Source organism: Lithobates pipiens, unplaced genomic scaffold, assembly GCF_037356315.1.
Source record: "Lithobates pipiens isolate NorthernLeopardFrog02 unplaced genomic scaffold, aLitPip1_a1.2 Scaffold_1, whole genome shotgun sequence".
NCBI lineage: Eukaryota > Metazoa > Chordata > Amphibia > Anura > Ranidae > Lithobates > Lithobates pipiens.
This window is the reverse complement of record NW_027507685.1, coordinates 195151111-195170289: the sequence shown is the minus strand read 5'-3', so window position 1 is coordinate 195170289 and position 19179 is coordinate 195151111. Positions and strand designations below refer to the sequence as shown.

Here is a 19179-nt window from a genome sequence, read left to right as displayed (position 1 = left end):
ACGTGTTTCTATATATATATGGAATAAATTTGTGTAATCATGTAGTTAAAGATTATTAAACTTTTTAATATCCACCATTGTATTCTACTCAACCCCATGCTTCACTCAAAGTCCCACCCTTCTGCTTCTGTGAGTGATTTTAATCTTGTGAATAAATTGTACATCTTAAAGTGGTTCTGCACTGTTTTTTTTTTTTTTTCTTGTACTGTTTAAAAAGCATTTCATTCTAATGCCAGACTCACTTGTACTGCTGATGCCCAGTATCCAGGTCAGTTTTTTGGTATAATCGACACTTTATAAAATCGAGCACTGCAGATGTCATCTTGCTTGTGGGCATTTGAAGCCCACAAGCAATCACTTCTGTGTTCCGTTGTAGTGTCATATCTTGCTCCCCATCGTAGAATGCTCCGGGAAGTGGTGTTGCGGAATTTTTTTTCGCACTGCGCATGCACGATGCGTTCCAAACACTTATGCCATGCGTTCCAAAGGATTTGCAGCAATGCAGACCACTGAAATTGTCAGATAATTTCCTCCTGAATCCACATAGGGGAGGTAATCCCCTCCCCAAGCACGGGTTACCCGCTCTCTCTCCGCCGCTCTCCGTTCCGTCTAAAGTTTAATTTCACTGAACTGCATTGCCGCGAATCCTTTGGAACGCATGGCGCAAGGGGTTGGAACACATCGCGCATGCGCAGTGCAAAATTTCTGGCCGATGTGACACTACAGCGGCATAATCCCAGGAGACAGTGCGGCATTCACCGAGCATGATGCGGATCCCCCTACAAACACCGCCCACAGCCGCAGAGTATGGGAAAAAAAGATTACATACATGAACAGGTACGAATAAAAAAAATGAAAAATAAAAAACATTGTGCACTCTTTGCTGCGTTTCCTAACGAATAAGCCTAACTTTTGAAAGTGAGTTCAGAACTGCTTTAATATTACACTTGGGTCGGCTCAGAATGTCTCACCTCGGCTGAGGCAAAGTAACTTCCTAATTTCAACAAAATATTTTAAAGAAATAAAGACATTATCCTTAGGTAGAACTGTACAACATTAAAACATATTTTTTTTACACATATAATTTTACTAAATAAATAAAATGTGTAATTGCAATCTCAACTCAGATTCCTCATGAGAGGAAATTTAGGTACCACTAAATATTTATAATTTAGTAGTGACGTCACATTTTACACAAAGCATTCAAATTAAACAGTGCATTTGGAATGGGCTTATTGATATGAGCCCAATACATTCCATAAACTTACCAATAGTTGTTGGAAGCCTCAAAACCTCAACAACCAAACAAAAATTAACATGCAATAAAAGCACGCTGTAAATTTATAAACATATTGAAGTTCTTTCCTTTCTCTGATATTACAACATTTCCCTATGATACAAACCTGTTTTAGAACTAGAAGCTCTGCTATCTAAATCAATTTATTTCCAGGCAACTGCTCTAGCAACAAAATGTATCTGTAATAACAACAACATATCCTAATGTTACCGGCCTCAAAATGTGAATTAAGAGAGCCGATGGTTGTAGACGCGATGAGATAAGGTGATCAGCTTGGCGTGGACTGCAAAGAATCACACAAACAGCATGAGATATGACCACTGACTTTATGGCTGGAAGTAGTTTAATTTTACATAACAATACATCTTTTACATTTTTATAGTCACATGTTTATAACTATTAACAATATATATAATACAGATTTTAACTAAAGTATTTTAAAACGTAATTATAACAATGAACATTACTATATTTTAATAACATATATATCCCTGTTATTCAGTGTTATAGATAATTATCTTTATCTCTCTGATACACTTTAAGTGTGCAATAATCATACTATGCATTGCTTTAATACAAATATTATCATGGTGGTACTCTTTTTTTAACGACTAGATGGTGCACATTGCATGTCTGTATGATGCAATACATAAGCTTTACATACAATAGGTTTTTTTCTATATTAAATAACAGAAAACATGTGCTTCTATAAATCTATGCAATTTCCAATAAATCAGGTTTAAATATACCTATTTAGAAAGGTTTAGTGTTTATCATAGACATTTGTTTTGACTAATGCAGTATTTTCATGTTCTTATGCACTTTTCACTTGTTTCTGACACATGCTGTTCTAAACTTCTAATTACAGCAAAACTATAGCATAAAATCTGCTGAGACTTTTTCTGCATCTGCTCAAGATGTTTAGGAATCTTTTTATCACAGGTTAATACAGATTAGGAACAATTTAGAGTACATACCTGCAAAGAATCACACAAACAGCATGAGATATGACCACTGACTTTATGGCTGGAAGTAGTTTAATTTCCAGTCACATGGTGTGTGGCCTTATATAGACTCTGTTTGTGTACCTTCTCTGCCATCTATATGTACTTTGCTTTGGGGTGTCTGTTTTGTGACCATATAAACCCCAGTCCATCACACTAACGTGGGTGTCCCTCCTCAAGGCAATAATGGGACACATCTACAGAAAAAATGCCATCCTCCCTTTTCTTTTTCTTTTAATTATGAGAAGCTACCCTGCTCTACAAAGATTTCCTGCCTCCCTATAGAGATTCCGTAATCAGTAAAGGAGTCCAGGGGTCTAGTACTGGACAAATATCTACATTCTCTTTTACATGTAAGTAACCCAAATCCATTAAGTTTTGGGGTTCAGGATGTGTCACTTTATCAGGGAACATAGACCCTTGAGATGTGGCACTATTTGTTTCATGATACACCAGATAGGAGTAGGATAAAAATATCTATTATCTTGAACAGCTTTTGGTATTCTCAGCTGAAGAGGGAAATAGGCTAGTTTTCACTGCAAAAAAACTCCTAATTCTTTATGCATCCTGTGAGCACAAAAAAACTAATTATGCGAGCAGACTTATGTATCTTTGAGAGTGCAACTATTCTATGCACAGGAAAACCGGCACTGAAATAGCGCCGCCAGGAAAAACTTTTCAACTACGTCGTAAATTTGCACACCCAAAAATATCCCTGTTCTGACTCTTTCAGACCATCCCTATGCCTTCACCCTAAGGCGGTCATCAAGAGACGCATTGATACATCTACTTAACAATTACTATTTGCAAACGTAATAAGCCCTTATACTCTACATACAAATAAATTCCTCAAGGGGGTGAGAGGGAGGCTTCTGGGTTCCTGGATCTTGTTACCTTTTACCTTGTCTAGGCTATAAACTTTCCATGAGCTCCACAGCTCTGAATATCTTGACGTTTCTGCCTATTAGACGGAGCATCTGAAGCAACTAGCATGGACAATATGCACTTAGGCGGCTTGACATCCAGCTCTTCTGATGCAATCGGCACTAACAGAATGTATCTAGGCAGCCTGCTGTCTGGTTCTCCTGAGCAACCAGAGAAGACATATTCACTTAAGCAGTTGCCATCCGGTCGTCTTTTTAACTGTTTACCCACTTTGAGTCCATTATAGGAGGGCAACCAAAAAGGTGACCTCTACCTATCCCACTTAACGGACATCACTGAACTGTAGGGGTTAAATTCTTACTGTCAATCTCTCCCTCATCTTACCTTGACTAAGGGGCCTGGGAGTCCTGCTTATTCAGACCACACACACTGGATCATACAAAACAGAGACTTGTTTATTGGGCGCGGCTCATCATGTTAAGTATACAAAAAACATGTGGGTGGCAACATCTCTGTCCACCAATCAGTGCATATATTTATAAGCATATACTTATGATACGTGCATGTCAAATTACATATTTATTTTACTATAAGGAGAAAACCTCCTTTAATAATCTAACCAATCATAACCATACATATATTATAACATATTAATTATTTGTGATTTATAGATTCGTTTTAAACTAAAATTTTCCATTAGACAGCCTCCTCTGGTTGCCTCTCTGCTAGGCTGTTCTTGAATTTATAAGTTCTTCATTTAAGTTTCACTTTTACTATATAACTTTCCCAAATGTGCATAGAACAAACAGCTTTCAAACAAAACCTAAAGTAGCACACTACAGCCTGAAATATTATTCATAATTATATTAAACAATTATTTAACCCTTAAGTCACAGCACCTACCTTCCACCCCATACAGCCCACCTTACCCCTCCCTGCAACCCAGGACCCACCTATCAACACTTCCCCTTTGGTGGGGGGATGGGGGGAGCAGCTGGACATCTTTGCCCTGAGTGCTGCATGACCTTGCAATAGGTTTTAGTAAAGTTGAAGTTTTTATCTTATATAGGTTAATGCACAAAAAATTGGTACAACTATGCTTGTGCATCCTTTCAGCTTTTGACTATTTGAGCATGAGCATTCTTTTGAAGTAGTGAAGCAATAACCAAATTAGATATAGTATACAGACTATAAAAGAGGAACTGCTCTTCTCGAGTTATGCAAAGCTAGAAAGAATGGGACTAGGAGTTTGTAACTTAGTTTTGCCTAGTGCATCTTTTATCCTTGGTCTGCATGCCACACCTAAGCTTTCTGAAAGCTGATTTCACATCTTTATTTTTCAAGCTGTAAATCAGGGGATTCAGTATGGGCATTGCAACTGTGTTAAATAAAGAGAAAAATTTATTCAACTCTAAAGTGTCTACAGAAACTGGCCTTAAGTATTGGTAGATGAGAGTAGTGTAGAGAAGGATGACAACTGTGAGGTGGGAGGAGCAAGTGTAAAAGGCTTTACGTCTGCCAATGTTAGTACGGATCTTCATTATGGAAACAATAATGAAAACATAAGAAATGAAGGTCAGAAGAAATGGGATTGCAGCCACAACAAGATTTCCCATAAAAAGAATGTACATCTCCAAAAATGAAGTATCATTACAGGATATCTTCATCAGAGGCACTATATCACAGTAGAAGTGATTGATTTTATTTGATCGAAAGCATGTTAGCCTGGTTAGTTCTATAAATGTTTCCAGACATATCAAAAATCCCCAAATCCAGCATACAGTAGTTAGAAGGGCACACATTCCTTGGTTCATAATTACATTGTAACGCAAGGGGTTGCATACAGCTACATAGCGATCATAACTCATTGCAGTCAAAATCACCAACTCATCACAAGTTAAGGATATAAAAACGTATATTTGTGCTAAACAGACTGTAAGAGAAATTGTTTTATCGCCTGATACAAAAGTTAAAAGTACTTTATGGGTGGTGACTGTCAAACAACTAATGTCCAAGATGGAAAGGTTGCCCAAAAAGAAGTACATTGGAGTGTGGAGATTGCGGTCCAGGCAAATCAGTAGAAGAATGGCTATATTACCTCCAAGAGTAATGAAATATATAAATAGAACTAGAAGGAATATTGGAAACTGCAATGCTGGGAGGTCTGAGATGCCAACAATAATAAAAAAGGTTGTCAGGGTCCCATTTCTCTGATCCATTAGAACTATTAAATGAAAAATGCAATATTGATTATTTATTTATGTATTTATTTTTTACATTCCAATAGTTTTGATTGTTTGGTAACAATAAAGACATGGTGACAATAAGGTACTTACACTGTTGTATAAGCTACATTAAGAAAAATTGTCAAGATAATGCTGTATTTGTTACAAAGATCAACTGTCATTAACAGCAACAAATATTTTTATGCAAAGGGATGCAAGTTGTAACGTCCCAAACAGTGTTTCCGTACCAGAATACAGGATCATGACTTACACGACTGATGTCACAGGCCACATACACCCAAGAGTAATCATCCCTTAACAAACTCCATACAGTAAAGTAGAAAAGAAATAAGAAAATAACGTGTGTGAAAAAGTGAAGAAGAAAGAAGGACAGAAGAAAGAGGAAAGAACAAAAGATGCATCTGATGCCCATGTTGAAGTCCTTTTGGACGAAATGCGTAGGAATAGGTTATCACGTTCCCTGTATTGCTTTTTAATATGTGATCACGTTTTTATTTTTATATTTAATTTTTTTGCTTTGTTCATGCTGGTTTTATGCCAATAAATAGCCAGTTTATATTCTTTCAAACCTACACTATGGGAAGCTTTTTTTTCTTTTCTATGATTTCTATTACGAGTCTGGCTCTACACACTGCCTTACTACTGGCCGGAATCGCCCTTTTTTACCCATCCATCTTGTGACTCCTGGAGAGAAGGATCGGAGCCTCTGTGCCACTACAGATTTGGATGCAGATTCCCTGGTTGGTCGGAGGATAGGATCTACGTAAGGATCTACAGTCGATCTAGTGGCAGACAGATTGGCGTGGTCCTATCAGGGTTCCATCTTTATATGCCTGTATGACCTAGTGTTCACGCACACTTAAGGGTACCCACTTCTTCTTATTTCAATGCCATTGAAGTTAAGCCTTTCCCAGATCATTTTTGGTTGATACTTTGTGTGACACATCACATTTTCACCTCTGGTACACATTCTGTGTGAATTATCACATTGCAGTTTGACACTTACACGTCAAGAACTTCAAAGACTCATTGATTTGAGATTTGGACACTTTTCACTTTTTTTCACATTGTTGTTTTAGCGCTACATTGTAGTTTTTCTGTTTGTAGGAATTTGGTCACATTCGTGTGTAGCTGCTTTATTTTCTTCTTTTTTAAAGTTAGCGCAATATACTTCCTCTCTTTATTCTCCTCTGAAATTAACTCTATTACATGGTCCGATCACCCTTCAGTTCAACTAGATATCCACCTCTCATCTACCTTCCCTAGGGCCTGTCACTGGAGGCTGAATGAAACATTCCTTCACTCTCCAGAAACGAAAAGTCTTTTAACTAATGGCCTAATGGAATACTTCCAACTTAACACAAACTCGGTTACAGAGCCATCCACTTTGTGGGAGGCCCACAAAGCTGTTTTTTGTGGACAATGCATAGCCCTGGGGTCCTGTCTTAAAAAAAGACGTGGCATCCCAACACTCTGCCATTATGACTAAATTACATTCGGCAGAGAGATTACTGTTGGCCTCCCCCACGGTGGACAGGCTCTGGACGGTCGTCTAACTGCAAAGCCAGCTTAGGTCCCTAGCCATGAGAAAAAAAGACAAATCTCTCCTATGGTCCAAACAGAAATTTTATGAATTCTCTAATAAACCCCACAGGCTACTAGTAAACAGGTTGAAACCACGCCCCTTCCAACCCTCTCCTGACTTTCTACGACATCCCAATGGATCTCCTACATATTGCCCCTTGACTATGTCACGGATCTTCGGAGAATTCTATCCTAAATTGTATAACTGCTTACAGACAGACCCAAACTATGACTTTACACAAGAGAAATTTGATCTCTTTTTTAAACATTTAAGATTGCCTAAGCTCCTGCCCGATCATCATGCAGCTTTTCGCACATTTCGCCCAAGGAACTTGAAGAGGTAATTACACAGCTCCCCAACCAAAAAGCCCTGGGCCCAGACGGGCTACCTTGCTCTTACTACAAGACATTCCTACCTATCATAAGTCCCCACATGATTTCACTCTATACTTCTCTGCTTCAAGGTTCAATTCCACATTCACAATTCCTTCATGCCCATATCTTGGTTATTCCAAAACCTGATAAGGACCCCTCCTTACCAGACAATTACAGACCCATTGCGTTATTAAACTCAGACTATAAGATATTTACAAAGATCTTGGCTAACAGGTTGACTCATATAATCCCTAAAGTCATCCATAGAGACCAGGTTGGTTTTGTACAAACCCGACATGCAGGAGATAATACGAGGCGCACTATAGACCTCATTGATCTATTGCACAAAACCTCTCGCCCAAATCTAATTCTAAGTCTTGACGCACAAAAGGCCTTTGACCAGCTCAGCTGGCCATATATGTTCACCACTCTTACTAATTATGGTTTTACTGGTCCTTTTGTGGCAGCTCTAGAGGCCCTCTACTCCTGCCCTTCCTCCCAGGTTAAATTGGTGTCTCACTTATCATCTTCCTTCCCCCTGAGCAATGGCACCAGACAGGGCTGCCCCCTATCGCCCCTTATTTTCATCCTCTGCCTAGAACCCCTGGCGGAGGCCATTCACATGCACCCAGACATTGGAGGAGTGTGTTTACGCCACAGAGAATATAAACTGTCCCTATTCGCAGAAGACATTCTCCTAACATTGACTAAACCCCACATCTCACTTCCAAACCTCCTATCCCTGCTGAGAGACTTTATCTCAATATCTGGTTACAAAATTAACACGAGTAAAACGGAAGCCCTGCCCCTGCATCTCCTGATCTTACCATACTCCAAAACAACTTCTCCTTTCACTGGTGCACAGACTCCATCAAATATCTGGGGATTAATATAACTCCTGCTTACTCAACCCTATACCAAGCTAACTACCCCCCACTCTTTCGCGACATCGATAGACTTTTGAAGCAATGGGATTCATTTCCCCTCTCTCTTCTAGGCCGTATCAATGTCCTAAAGATGTCTGTAATGCAAAGACTCATTTACCTCTTTGACACTCTCCCGATTCCCATCCCAATGTCCCAACTGAAGGCTGTACAGAGAACTTTCCTCAATTTTATATGGCACTACCGGGTCCATAGGGTTGCAAGTTTGGTGATGCTGGCTCCGAAATGGCGTGGTGGTCTGGGAGCTCCAGATTTGATTAAATATTACTACGCTACACACCTCAAACTAATTATTACCTGGTCGTCCAGGAAAGTCCCTACTGTATGGGCAGAAATTGAGATGAGCATCACTAGACCTGCACACATCTGTGCCATGATTTGGACAGACCTTAAAACCTCCATGGGTACACTTAGAAGCATATGTCTAGCTCCAATGCTGTTTTCCTTTGACATCTGGAAGAAGTGCTCAAGATTATTCTCTCTTGCCTCTTTGTGCCCTCCATTGATAAACATACTGTTCAACCCAGATATCCCTGACAGCCTGGCGTATGATAGAATGCTTCCGTGGTCCCAGGTGGGTATATTTCAACTCTGCAACATAGTACACCTCCTTACCAGAACACTTCTATCGTTCGCAGAGTTACAGAAGCAGCACCAGATCCCCAAACAGCTTTTCCACTCCTATTTGCAAATCAGATATTATTTTGCCTCCAAATCCCCCGCTCTAAGTCTTGACAAACCAACCCCATTTGAACTTCTATGCGCTCAAGGTCCATATCAGGCCCATCTAATCTCTGACATATATAGAATACTCCACGACTCTGTGCCCATTACTGACTCTTCCTATTCTTACATGCTGAGATGGACTCAGGTGCTAAAACATCCTGTACCACTCCCGCAGTGGCAGAAAATATGGGTGGCTATTTCCAAGTCATCATGCTGTGTGGAACAGAAAGTAACTGCCTATAAGATATTACTCTTTTGGTATAAAACGCCCGAAATTATGCACAAATATGACCCCAAAACCCCTAAGGTGTTTTGGAGATGCCAGGGATCTAATTTTCACATTTTCTGGGACTGCCCCCTGATCCGCCCATTCTGGCTTACAATACAGACCTTCATCCAGGATCTGTTTGAAATTTCCCTTCCATTAGACCCTATGCATTTTTTATTGGGCCTGCCAAACCCTGGACTCTCCAAACATGCTCAGAAACTCGCCACCTTTATTCTACTAGCAGCTAAAAGAACCCTCCCTGCACGATGGCTCTCCCAAACTCCACCCGCTCTCTCCCAAGTTTTGCAGAACCTAGAACACATTGGCCGTATGGCACGGCTTAACCACTTCCCACCCGGCCAATGTACATATACGGCCAGGTGGGAGCCGTCTACTTCTGATAGGACGTTCCTGAACGTCCTTCAGAAGGAGGGGAATCGCGCGCGCGCGTGCCCGCGCAGCGGCGCGATCCCGATGTGCTCGTGTCACCCAGACACAGCACATCTCGGATCTGCAGGAGGGCTCTGTGATTGGCCCTCCTGATCACATGACGGCCGTGTCCAATCACAGCCGTCATGATATGTAAACAAACAGCTGGTTGCTAGGCAATCGGCTCCTCCTCTCCTCACACAGAAGTCATCGCTGTGGAGAGGAGAGCAGATCACTGCAGCCGGCTGATGATCAGTGAGTATGAGCTGTTTTTTACAGCTTTTTACTCACTGATCACCAGCCTAGTGTAAACACACAACACACCACACAGTATAAACACAGTCCCCACATATGTCCCCAAAACACACATGTCCCCAAAACATACATGTCCCCAAATAATAAAAACACATGTCCCTAATAATAAAAACATGTCCCCCACATATGTCCCACTAAAATCACATGTCCCAATGATTATCTGTACACATATGTCCGTCATCACCTGCACACATATGTACGTGATCATTTGCGTACATATGTCCGTGATCACACAAACCAATTATTATACACTTAACGGATTTTTTTTTACCAAAAACATGTAGCAGAATACATTTTGGCTTAAATTTATGACAACATTTTATTTTATTGGATTTCTTTTAAAATAGAAAAAAGAAAATATTGTTTTTTTTTCCAAATTTCCGCATTTTTGCGCTTATATCGCAAAAAATAAAAAACGGAGTCGTGAATAAATACCACCAAAATAAAGCTCTATTTGTGCGAACAAAATTATAAAAATTTCATTTGGGTACAGTGTAGCATGACTGCGCAATTGTCACTGAAAGTGCGAGAGCGATGAAAGCTGAAAATTGGGCTGGGAAGGAAGGGGGCGAAAGTGCCCTGTATTGAAGTGGTTAAAGCAATAGGTCATGACACTCTACCACAGTTCTCTAGGACTTGGGACCTATGGGATCACCCTGAACTTAATCCTGGTTTTTACTCTGCGCCCCCTTAGGACATGTTACATGCTTAAATTGGCATACCTATCAGTTAAATAACCTCCTGCAGGAGAGAAATTTCCTTACTCCCTACCTTCTGGGATATATACTTATGACTATAGCGATCTGTGATATGTGCCATAAACGTTTATTATTTTGATGGTATACTGACTGTACTGGATCTTCCTTTGTTCCTCTCCTCCTCTTCCCCTTCTCTATTTCCCCCTCTCTTGCCCTTTCCTTACATTCCCCCCCCCCCCCTTTATGATTTGTATTGTATGCTATTAATACTGTTTATCTGCGCACTTTTATAAGTGTATTGTTCTGTTATCTTTATACTTTCAATAAAAATAAAATTTAAAAAAAATATATATATATATTTCTTGTATCAGTTCAAGATGCCTTGTTTGGAACAAAAAAAACAGCTTTATGCAAAAGACGTTTGTAAAACCAGCAAACAAAGATTTGTGGAGTGAAACCCAGGGTAAATGCTAAGTTATGAAAATGAGGGCTAAAAGACTATAGAGGGATTTCAATTTGTGAGCTGAGCTCAAGCGGCCTCATAATATTTATTTATTATTAATACAATTAGTTGGTTATGAAGCACCTTAAGTCCTAGGGTAACAGTTATTCTCTGGCTTCTGGACAGCATGCTAGTTACAGGGCCATGAAACTGAACCTTTTAAGTTCAACTATGAGTGGTGCTACTGCATTTCTTTGCTTTCTTGGTCGGAAAATGCAACCGTGTGTATGCTCCATCAGATTTTTGCTGGCAGAATTCCCACCAGCAAAAGATTGAGAGCAAGTTCTTTATTTTTCAGTCGGAAAAATTTCCGATTGGAAATTCCAATCATCTGTAGCGATTCCGACACAGAAACAATTTGATATATGCTTGAAAGCATTGAACTGCATTTTCTTGGCTCATCGTAGTGTTGTACACCGCGTTCTTGATGGACGAAAGTTCCGAGAACTTTTGTGTGACCGTGTGTATGCAAGCCAAGCTTGAGCGGAATTCCGTCGGAAAAACCATCCAAGATTCTGACAGAAAATCCGCTTGTGTGTATGTGGCATAAGGGACAGTCTCTCAAAATGAGTGACATTTGTGAGCTATGGCTATGCCTCCTTTAGCTAAAAATGTTCTACCATTATGTCTGTAATTAAGAGACTTGCACCTGCATTCCTGAAACAGTTTTACAAAAACTGGGACAGATTTCAGGCTTCAATTTTCACTCAAAAGCAAGGAAGCTTTTTTTTTTGTTTTGGGTAATGTAGAAGACAGAACACATTTTTATTGTTGTTTGTGTCCCCTTTGGGGATATTTGCCCTCCATATTTGTCTTGGCGATCCTGGTAATGAATGTAATAACTAAACTATAATTTTGAGGTGTCACAGCCAGGGTTTAGAGTTGCAATCTTCCAATTCAGTCACTTGTCCCAGCTGTCTAAGGGCCATATCATGTGGACAACCAAGGGCTGTTAAAACAGGCGACTGAGCTGAGGTTTTACCAAGCCCCCCGACCACCCACATACTAACATACCAGACTGATGGGTGTGTTCACATGTGACGGCCATTATACTTAGTTTCACAGCCATGGCAATTTTAACTCAGGCTGAAGGGCTTAATGTCAGACCATTGAGTACAAGGGGAGCACATTGCAACTGTGAGCCAATGCTCAGTTCATAGTTTTGCAACTTTTAACTACAAAATACCCCTTGGGATTGAAAAAAAAATCAGCTGTTCAGGAGAAAGCAGGATAGCCTCCTGAATGCCTGCCAACCACTGCTACACAAACCTCCTGAAAAGTGATCCACTGTGGATAACTTTTCAGAGCGCAGTAAGCATACCACCTTAGAGAGGATGTTTCTTCCTTTGAAGAGGTAAATAGTCATTTTCTTTTGAATTCTAAGACGAGAAGAGAAAATAACAAAATCTCACCAAAATGACACAGACATCATAAAAAATGACCCATTCTCTGCTTTATCTAAAAATATAACATGACCAAAAAGGCACAACTATTTGAATTAATTTGTACTAGTAAGGGAAAAGGTTCACATGATGGATGACAATTCACAGCAAATGAATATTACAAAATACAACACTCAATCCAGCTACATGTAGGTAAAGTTAATATATAAAGAATCATAGCTTTATTGATGGTATGGATTGCTTTTGTAAAGTGACCCTGTCAACACAGGATTACTTCTAGACATGGGCCACTGGAAAGGAAAAAGTCCAACATGCTAAAGAACTGGTACTCTGTACAAGAAGTGCTGTATTGCTAAAAAGTAAAGGAACAAGAGAAGTGTTTAGCGAGGGGGGCCACAAGTGTGCCCTTCGCTGGTTCTTGTACTTGAATAGATACTCTTTATATATTTTTTTTTTAAGTATTTTAATAATCGAGTCTGTAAGTTAGGCTTTCCTGGAAAAAAGTATCAAATCCAAATCAAATTGTACCATGCATGGAATTGCATATTTACTAAATAAACTTTTTCCACAAAAATAAATTGAATATACTGTAGTTATCACCTGAAATCCCTCTCCCTCATTAAAGTGCCCAGTGCAGATAATCATATTATATACATGCTCATTTACCTGGATTCACATTTTCTTTGTTGAATACAGATACTTGATGTACAAGAACATAATCAGAAATGTAATGATGTCAGCCTTAGGTAAAGTGGATATACATGTGCTTGTTACATGTAGGACAAAATTACTGTAAAAGATGCTTTTTATTGAGTCAAATTATACTGTGATAGGATTCATAATTTATATTTTCCATCTGTTCACTGTGAGAATAAAAACCCTGTGCGTATTTCTCAAGGCAATTTTTTTTTTTTTTTAATGAGCTCAATCCTATGAGATTTTCTTTTGGGAATATTAAATTGTAGCAAATATTTTATTCATAAAGACAGGGTGTGTTTAAGCTAAAAAGGTATATATCATAATAGCATTGTTGTTTTAACCACTTGAAGACCAGCACCAGAACTTGCGAACGGACCGAAAATTTGAGTGAACTTTAGAACCCCATTAAAGTCTATGGGACTCGAACGTTCGAAATCAAAAATGCTAATTTTAAAGGCTAATATGCAAGTTATTGTACTAAAAAGGGTTTGGGGACCCGGCTCCTGCCCCAGGGGAACATGTATCAATGCAAAAAAAGGTTTTAAAAACGTCAGTTTTTTTGGCAGCACTGATTTTAATGATTTAATGATGCTTAAAGTGGAAAAAAAAGTCAAATATTCATTTATATTTCGTGCCTGGGGGGTGTCTATAGTATGCCTGTGAAGTGGCACGTGTTTCCCGTGTTTAGAACAGTCCCTGCACAAAATGACATTTCTAACGGAAAAAAAGTCATTTAAAACTGCTTGTGGTTTTAATGCAATGTCTGATCCCGGCAATATGGATGAAAATCATTGAGAAAAATGGCATGGGTACCCCCGCCCATTACCAGCTCCTTTGGGTCTTGTTTGGATATTAACCACTTGCCGACCGCCTAACGCCGATGTACGTCGGCAGAATGGCACGGGCAGGCATAAGCACGTACATGTACGTGATTTGCCTCCCGCGGGTCGGGGGCCCTATCGGGCCCCCGCCCGGTGCCTGCGGCGGTCGGTTTTCGTTCGGGAGCGATCCCGGACGAGGGGACGGCCATTCATTCATGGCCACCCCCTCGCGATCGCTCCCGACGAATAGAAATCCCCGGTGACATCACTTCCTCTCCTGTAATGTAAACACAGGAGAGGAAGTGATGTATTCTCTCCTCCGTGTCGGTATTTTTCGTTCCGACACGGAGGAGAGCGGATCAGTGAGTTGCACCAACACATCCCACACACAGTAGAACATGCCAGGCACACTCACACCCCCCCTTTACCCCCCGATCACCCCCCCAATTACCCCTGCCCCCCAGTCACAGTGACACCAATGTCATTTTTTTTTTTTTTTTTTTTTTTTTTGCATTGGTGTCATTTGTGACTGTAATAACTGTTAGGGCAGTTAGAGTTAGCCCCCTTTAGTTCTAATGTACCCCCCTAACCCCCCCAATAAAGGTTTAACCCCGTGATCACCCCCCGTCGCCAGTGTCACTAAGGCTGGGTTCACATTGCAGCGGTTTATGAGAACGAATGTGATTCGCACCGCACTGCAGTGCAAATCACATCCGATCTCTGTGCGATTCGAGTTCAGCCATTCGCCGCACCCGCCGCACCCGCCACACCCGCCGCACCCGCCGCAAATTCGCACGGGACCCTTTTTTTGGCCCGCAGCAGAATCGGATCGCATGGGTGTTCACACCATGCGATCCGAGTTTGCAGATCGCACTGCGATATGCGAACTGATCTGGGGGTGTCAGTAACATTTCACTGACACTCCCAGCAGTTCGCATAGGGCAGTGTGAACTGCCGCCGGGAGGCATGCGATGCGGGAACCCGCCGCGGATTCGCGGCGTTTCCGCATCGCTCCAGTGTGAACCCAGCCTAATAAGCGATCATTTTTCTGATCGCCGTATTAGTGTCCCAGGTGACGCTAGTTAGGCAGGTAGGTATTTAGGTTCGCCGCAGCTTTTTATAGCGCCAGGGACCCCCATATACTACCGCATAAAGCCCCCTGATTGCCCCCTAGTTAACCCTTTCACCAGTGATCACCATATAACTGTTACAGGTGACGCTGGTTGGTTAGTTATTTTTTTATAGTTTCAGGGCACCCGCCATTTATTACCTAATAAAGGTTTAACCCCCTGATCACCCGGCGGGTGTCATTTGTGACTAATAACTGTTAGGGCAGTTAGGGTTAGCCCCCTTTAGTTCTAAGGTACCCCCCTAACCCCCCCAATAAAGGTTTAACCCCGTGATCACCCCCCGTCGCCAGTGTCACTAAGGCTGGGTTCAGATTGCAGCGGTTTGAGAACGGATGTGATTCGCACTGCAGTGCAAATCACATCCGATCTCTGTGCGATTCGAGTTCAGCCATTCGCCGCACCCGCCACACCCGCCGCACCCGCCGCAAATTCGCACGGGACCCTTTTTTTGGCCCGCAGCAGAATCGGATCGCATGGGTGTTCACACCATGCGATCCGAGTTTGCAGATCGCACTGCGATATGCGAACTGATCTGGGGGTGTCAGTAACATTTCACTGACACTCCCAGCAGTTCGCATAGGGCAGTGTGAACTGCCGCCGGGAGGCATGCGATGCGGGAACCCGCCGCGCATTCGTGGCGTTCCCGCATCGCTCCAGTGTGAACCCAGCCTAATAAGCGATCGTTTTTCTGATCGCTGTATTAGTGTCACAGGTGACGCTAGTTAGGCAAGTAGGTATTTAGGTTCGCCGCAGCTTTTTATAGCGCCAGGGACCCCCATATACTACCGCATAAAGCCCCCTGATTGCCCCCTAGTTAACCCTTTCACCAGTGATCACCATATAACTGTTACAGGTGACGCTGGTTGGTTAGTTATTTTTTTATAGTTTCAGGGCACCCGCCATTTATTACCTAGTCTCACTAGTGTACCCCTAAATTTAGGGGTGTCTACTTTCCAAAATGGGGTCATTTGGGGGGGGTTTGTGCCATCTTGGCATTTTATGGCCTTCAAAACTGTAACGCCCTTAGAAAGCCTGAAGGCGGTGCTTGGTTTTCGGGGCCCCGTACGCGGCTAGGCTCCCAAAAAGTCCCACATATGTGGTATCCCCGTACTCAGGAGAAGCAGCAGAATTTATTTTGGGGTGTCATTTCACATATGCCCATGGCATGCGTGAGCAATATATCATTTAGTGACAACTTTGTGAAAAAAAAAAAAAAAAAAAAAAAGTTTGTAATTTTCCCGCAACTTGTGGCAAAATATAAAATATTCCATGGACTCAACATGCCTCTCAGCAAATAGCTTGGGGTGTCTACTTTCTAAAATGGGGTCATTTGTGGGGGTTTTGTGCCATCTTGGCATTTTATGGCCTTCAAAACTGTAATAGGTAGTGAGGAGTGAAGTCAAATATTTACGCCCTTAGAAAGCCTGAAGGCGGTGCTTGGTTTTCGGGGCCCCGTACGCGGCTAGGCTCCCAAAAAGTCCCACATATGTGGTATCCCCGTACTCAGGAGAAGCAGCAGAATTTATTTTGGGGTGTCATTTCACATATGCCCATGGCATGTGTGAGCAATATATCATTTAGTGACAACTTTGTGAAAAAAAAAAAAAAAAAAAAAAAGTTTGTAATTTTCCCGCAACTTGTGGCAAAATATAAAATATTCCATGAACTCAACATGCCTCTCAGCAAATAGCTTGGGGTGTCTACTTTCTAAAATGGGGTCATTTGTGGGGGTTTTGTGCCATCTTGGCATTTTATGGCCTTCAAAACTGTAATAGGTAGTGAGAAGTGAACTCAAAAATTTACGCCCTTAGAAAGCCTGAAGGCGGTGCTTGGTTTTCGGGGCCCCGTACGCGGCTAGGCTCCCAAAAAGTCCCACATATGTGGTATCCCCGTACTCAGGAGAAGCAGCAGAATTTATTTTGGGGTGTCATTTCACATACGCCCATAGCATGTGTGAGCAATATATCATTTAGTGACAACTTTGTGTAAAAAAAAAAAAAAAATTTTTTTTTTGTCATTATTCAATCGCTTGAGGCAAAAAAATAAAATATTCAATGGGCTCAACATGCCTCTTATCAATTTCCTTAGGGGGTCTACTTTCCAAAATGGGGTCATTTGGGGGGGTTTTGTACTGCCCTGCCATTTTAGCACCTCAAGAAATGAGATAGGCAGTCGTAAACTAAAAGCTGCGTAAATTCCAGAAAACGTACCTTAGTTTGTAGATGTGACAACTTTTGCGCAAACCAATAAATATACAATTATTGACTTTTTTTTTACCAAAGACATGTGGCTGAATACATTTTGGCCTAAATGTATGACTAAAATTGAGTTTATTGGATTTTTCTAATAACAAAAAGTAGAAAATATCATTTTTTTTCAAAATTTGCGGTCTTTTTACGTTTATATCGCAAAAAATAAAAATCGCAGAGGCAATCAAATACCATCAAAAGAAAGCTCTATTTGTGGGAAGAAAAGGACGCAAATTTTGTTTGGGTACAACATTGCATGACCGCGCAATTACCAGTTAAAGCAGCGCAGTGCCAAAGTGTAAAAAGACCTCTGGTCATTTACCAGCAAAATGGTCCGGTCTGAAAGTGGTTAAGGGGAACCCCATACCCAAATTAAAAAAATGAAAGGCGTGGGGCCCCCAGGCCCTATATACTAAGAACAGCAGTATACAGGCAGTGCAAACAAGACAGGGACTGTATAGGTTTGTTGTTAAGTAGAATCTGTTTGTAATTTTGAACTGGTACATTTTTAAAGTGTAGCTCCAGTCAAACAATCTATTTTTAAGCTTTTTGGAAAACATGGTGAAGCGTTATCACCACTGTAACATTTTTTTTCCATCTGTGCACCTCTTCAGAAGATTTCACCTCACTTTCTGTCCCAGTGACCAATGTTTTTTGAAAATTTGGGTTTTTTAGTAAAACAAGGATTGGGATAAAGCATCAGTGGAGAGGAGACACATTTTTCCCATATAAACTCTTAAAGGAGAGAATTCCCCTTCCTAGGTGTAGATTTCATCTCGCTTCCTGTTGTCTCCTTCCTTTTGCAAGTAGGAGACGTTTGTAAGTTGGTTGTTTGAAAGTAGGGGCCTGCCCTATATGCTCTGCAGAAATTTGGGCCTAAGGTGTTGTGAGGGCTTACCTAGGTTGGAGTCCATGGCGCAGAGATGTAGGCTCACCCTTGCAAATAGACACAGCCCACGGTAACAAAGAGATAAGCTACCTGGGCTGTGAATCTGTGCATGGGGGCTTGACAGGAATTTGCCAAAGGATTGTCCAGGCAAAGACGTATTCAGGTATTCCAGAAGTCAGAATAAACGATAAACAAGCCAGGGTCAGAAGCCGGGGTCAGTCTTGGAACACTGTAACTTGAACACAGGAACACTTAGGCAAAACAAGAGACACAGGACCACAGGAACCTTTGACAATGATAGAGACAAGAGACAATGAACTGACAAAGCCCTTAGAGTGAGGCAGTGCTTTATACCCAGCTGATTGGATAAACTGCCTCAGCTGAACCAGGAGTGAAAGATTCTAATTGCAACAAGATCCAGAGTATGGTCCTAGTATTTGATGCAGAACTGTGCAAAGATGGAAAACAGGCTGAAAGGAATTGAGGTGTGGCTCAGAGGCAAGGTAACAGGAGCACTAAACATGCAGTCATAGGTTCAATACCTCTTTGAGCCACTTGGGGTGTGACCAAGCCTGGCCGACTGTATGGCACGGTAGGGACCGTGACAGTTTCCTCCCTTTAGGAATGCCTTCAGAGCATGGAACAGCCTATTTCCTTTGGGCTTTCTTTGTTTTAGAAGTTCCAGCTGGGGAGACTTTCTTTGCTCGCAAGGCTC

At 41.3% G+C, this 19179-nt stretch overlaps 1 protein-coding gene across 1 annotated transcript; it reads right to left on the bottom strand.

The window, feature by feature from the left end:
- Positions 1 to 1633: 1633 nt before the first annotated feature.
- Positions 1634 to 13503, bottom strand: LOC143981645 (olfactory receptor 8U9-like). The gene is made up of 2 exons (XM_077479639.1): positions 13343 to 13503; positions 1634 to 5410 (listed from the first exon to the last, which is right to left on the bottom strand). The coding sequence occupies exon 2, from the start codon at positions 5403 to 5405 to the stop codon at positions 4443 to 4445; it is 963 nt and encodes a 320-aa protein (XP_077335765.1). The 5' UTR covers positions 5406 to 5410; positions 13343 to 13503; the 3' UTR covers positions 1634 to 4442.
- Positions 13504 to 19179: the final 5676 nt, after the last annotated feature.

Coding starts and splice junctions, on each gene's coding strand:
- LOC143981645 (XM_077479639.1), bottom strand. CDS start 5,405: ATGGATCAGAGAAATGGGACCCTGACAACCTTTTTTATTATTGTTGGC.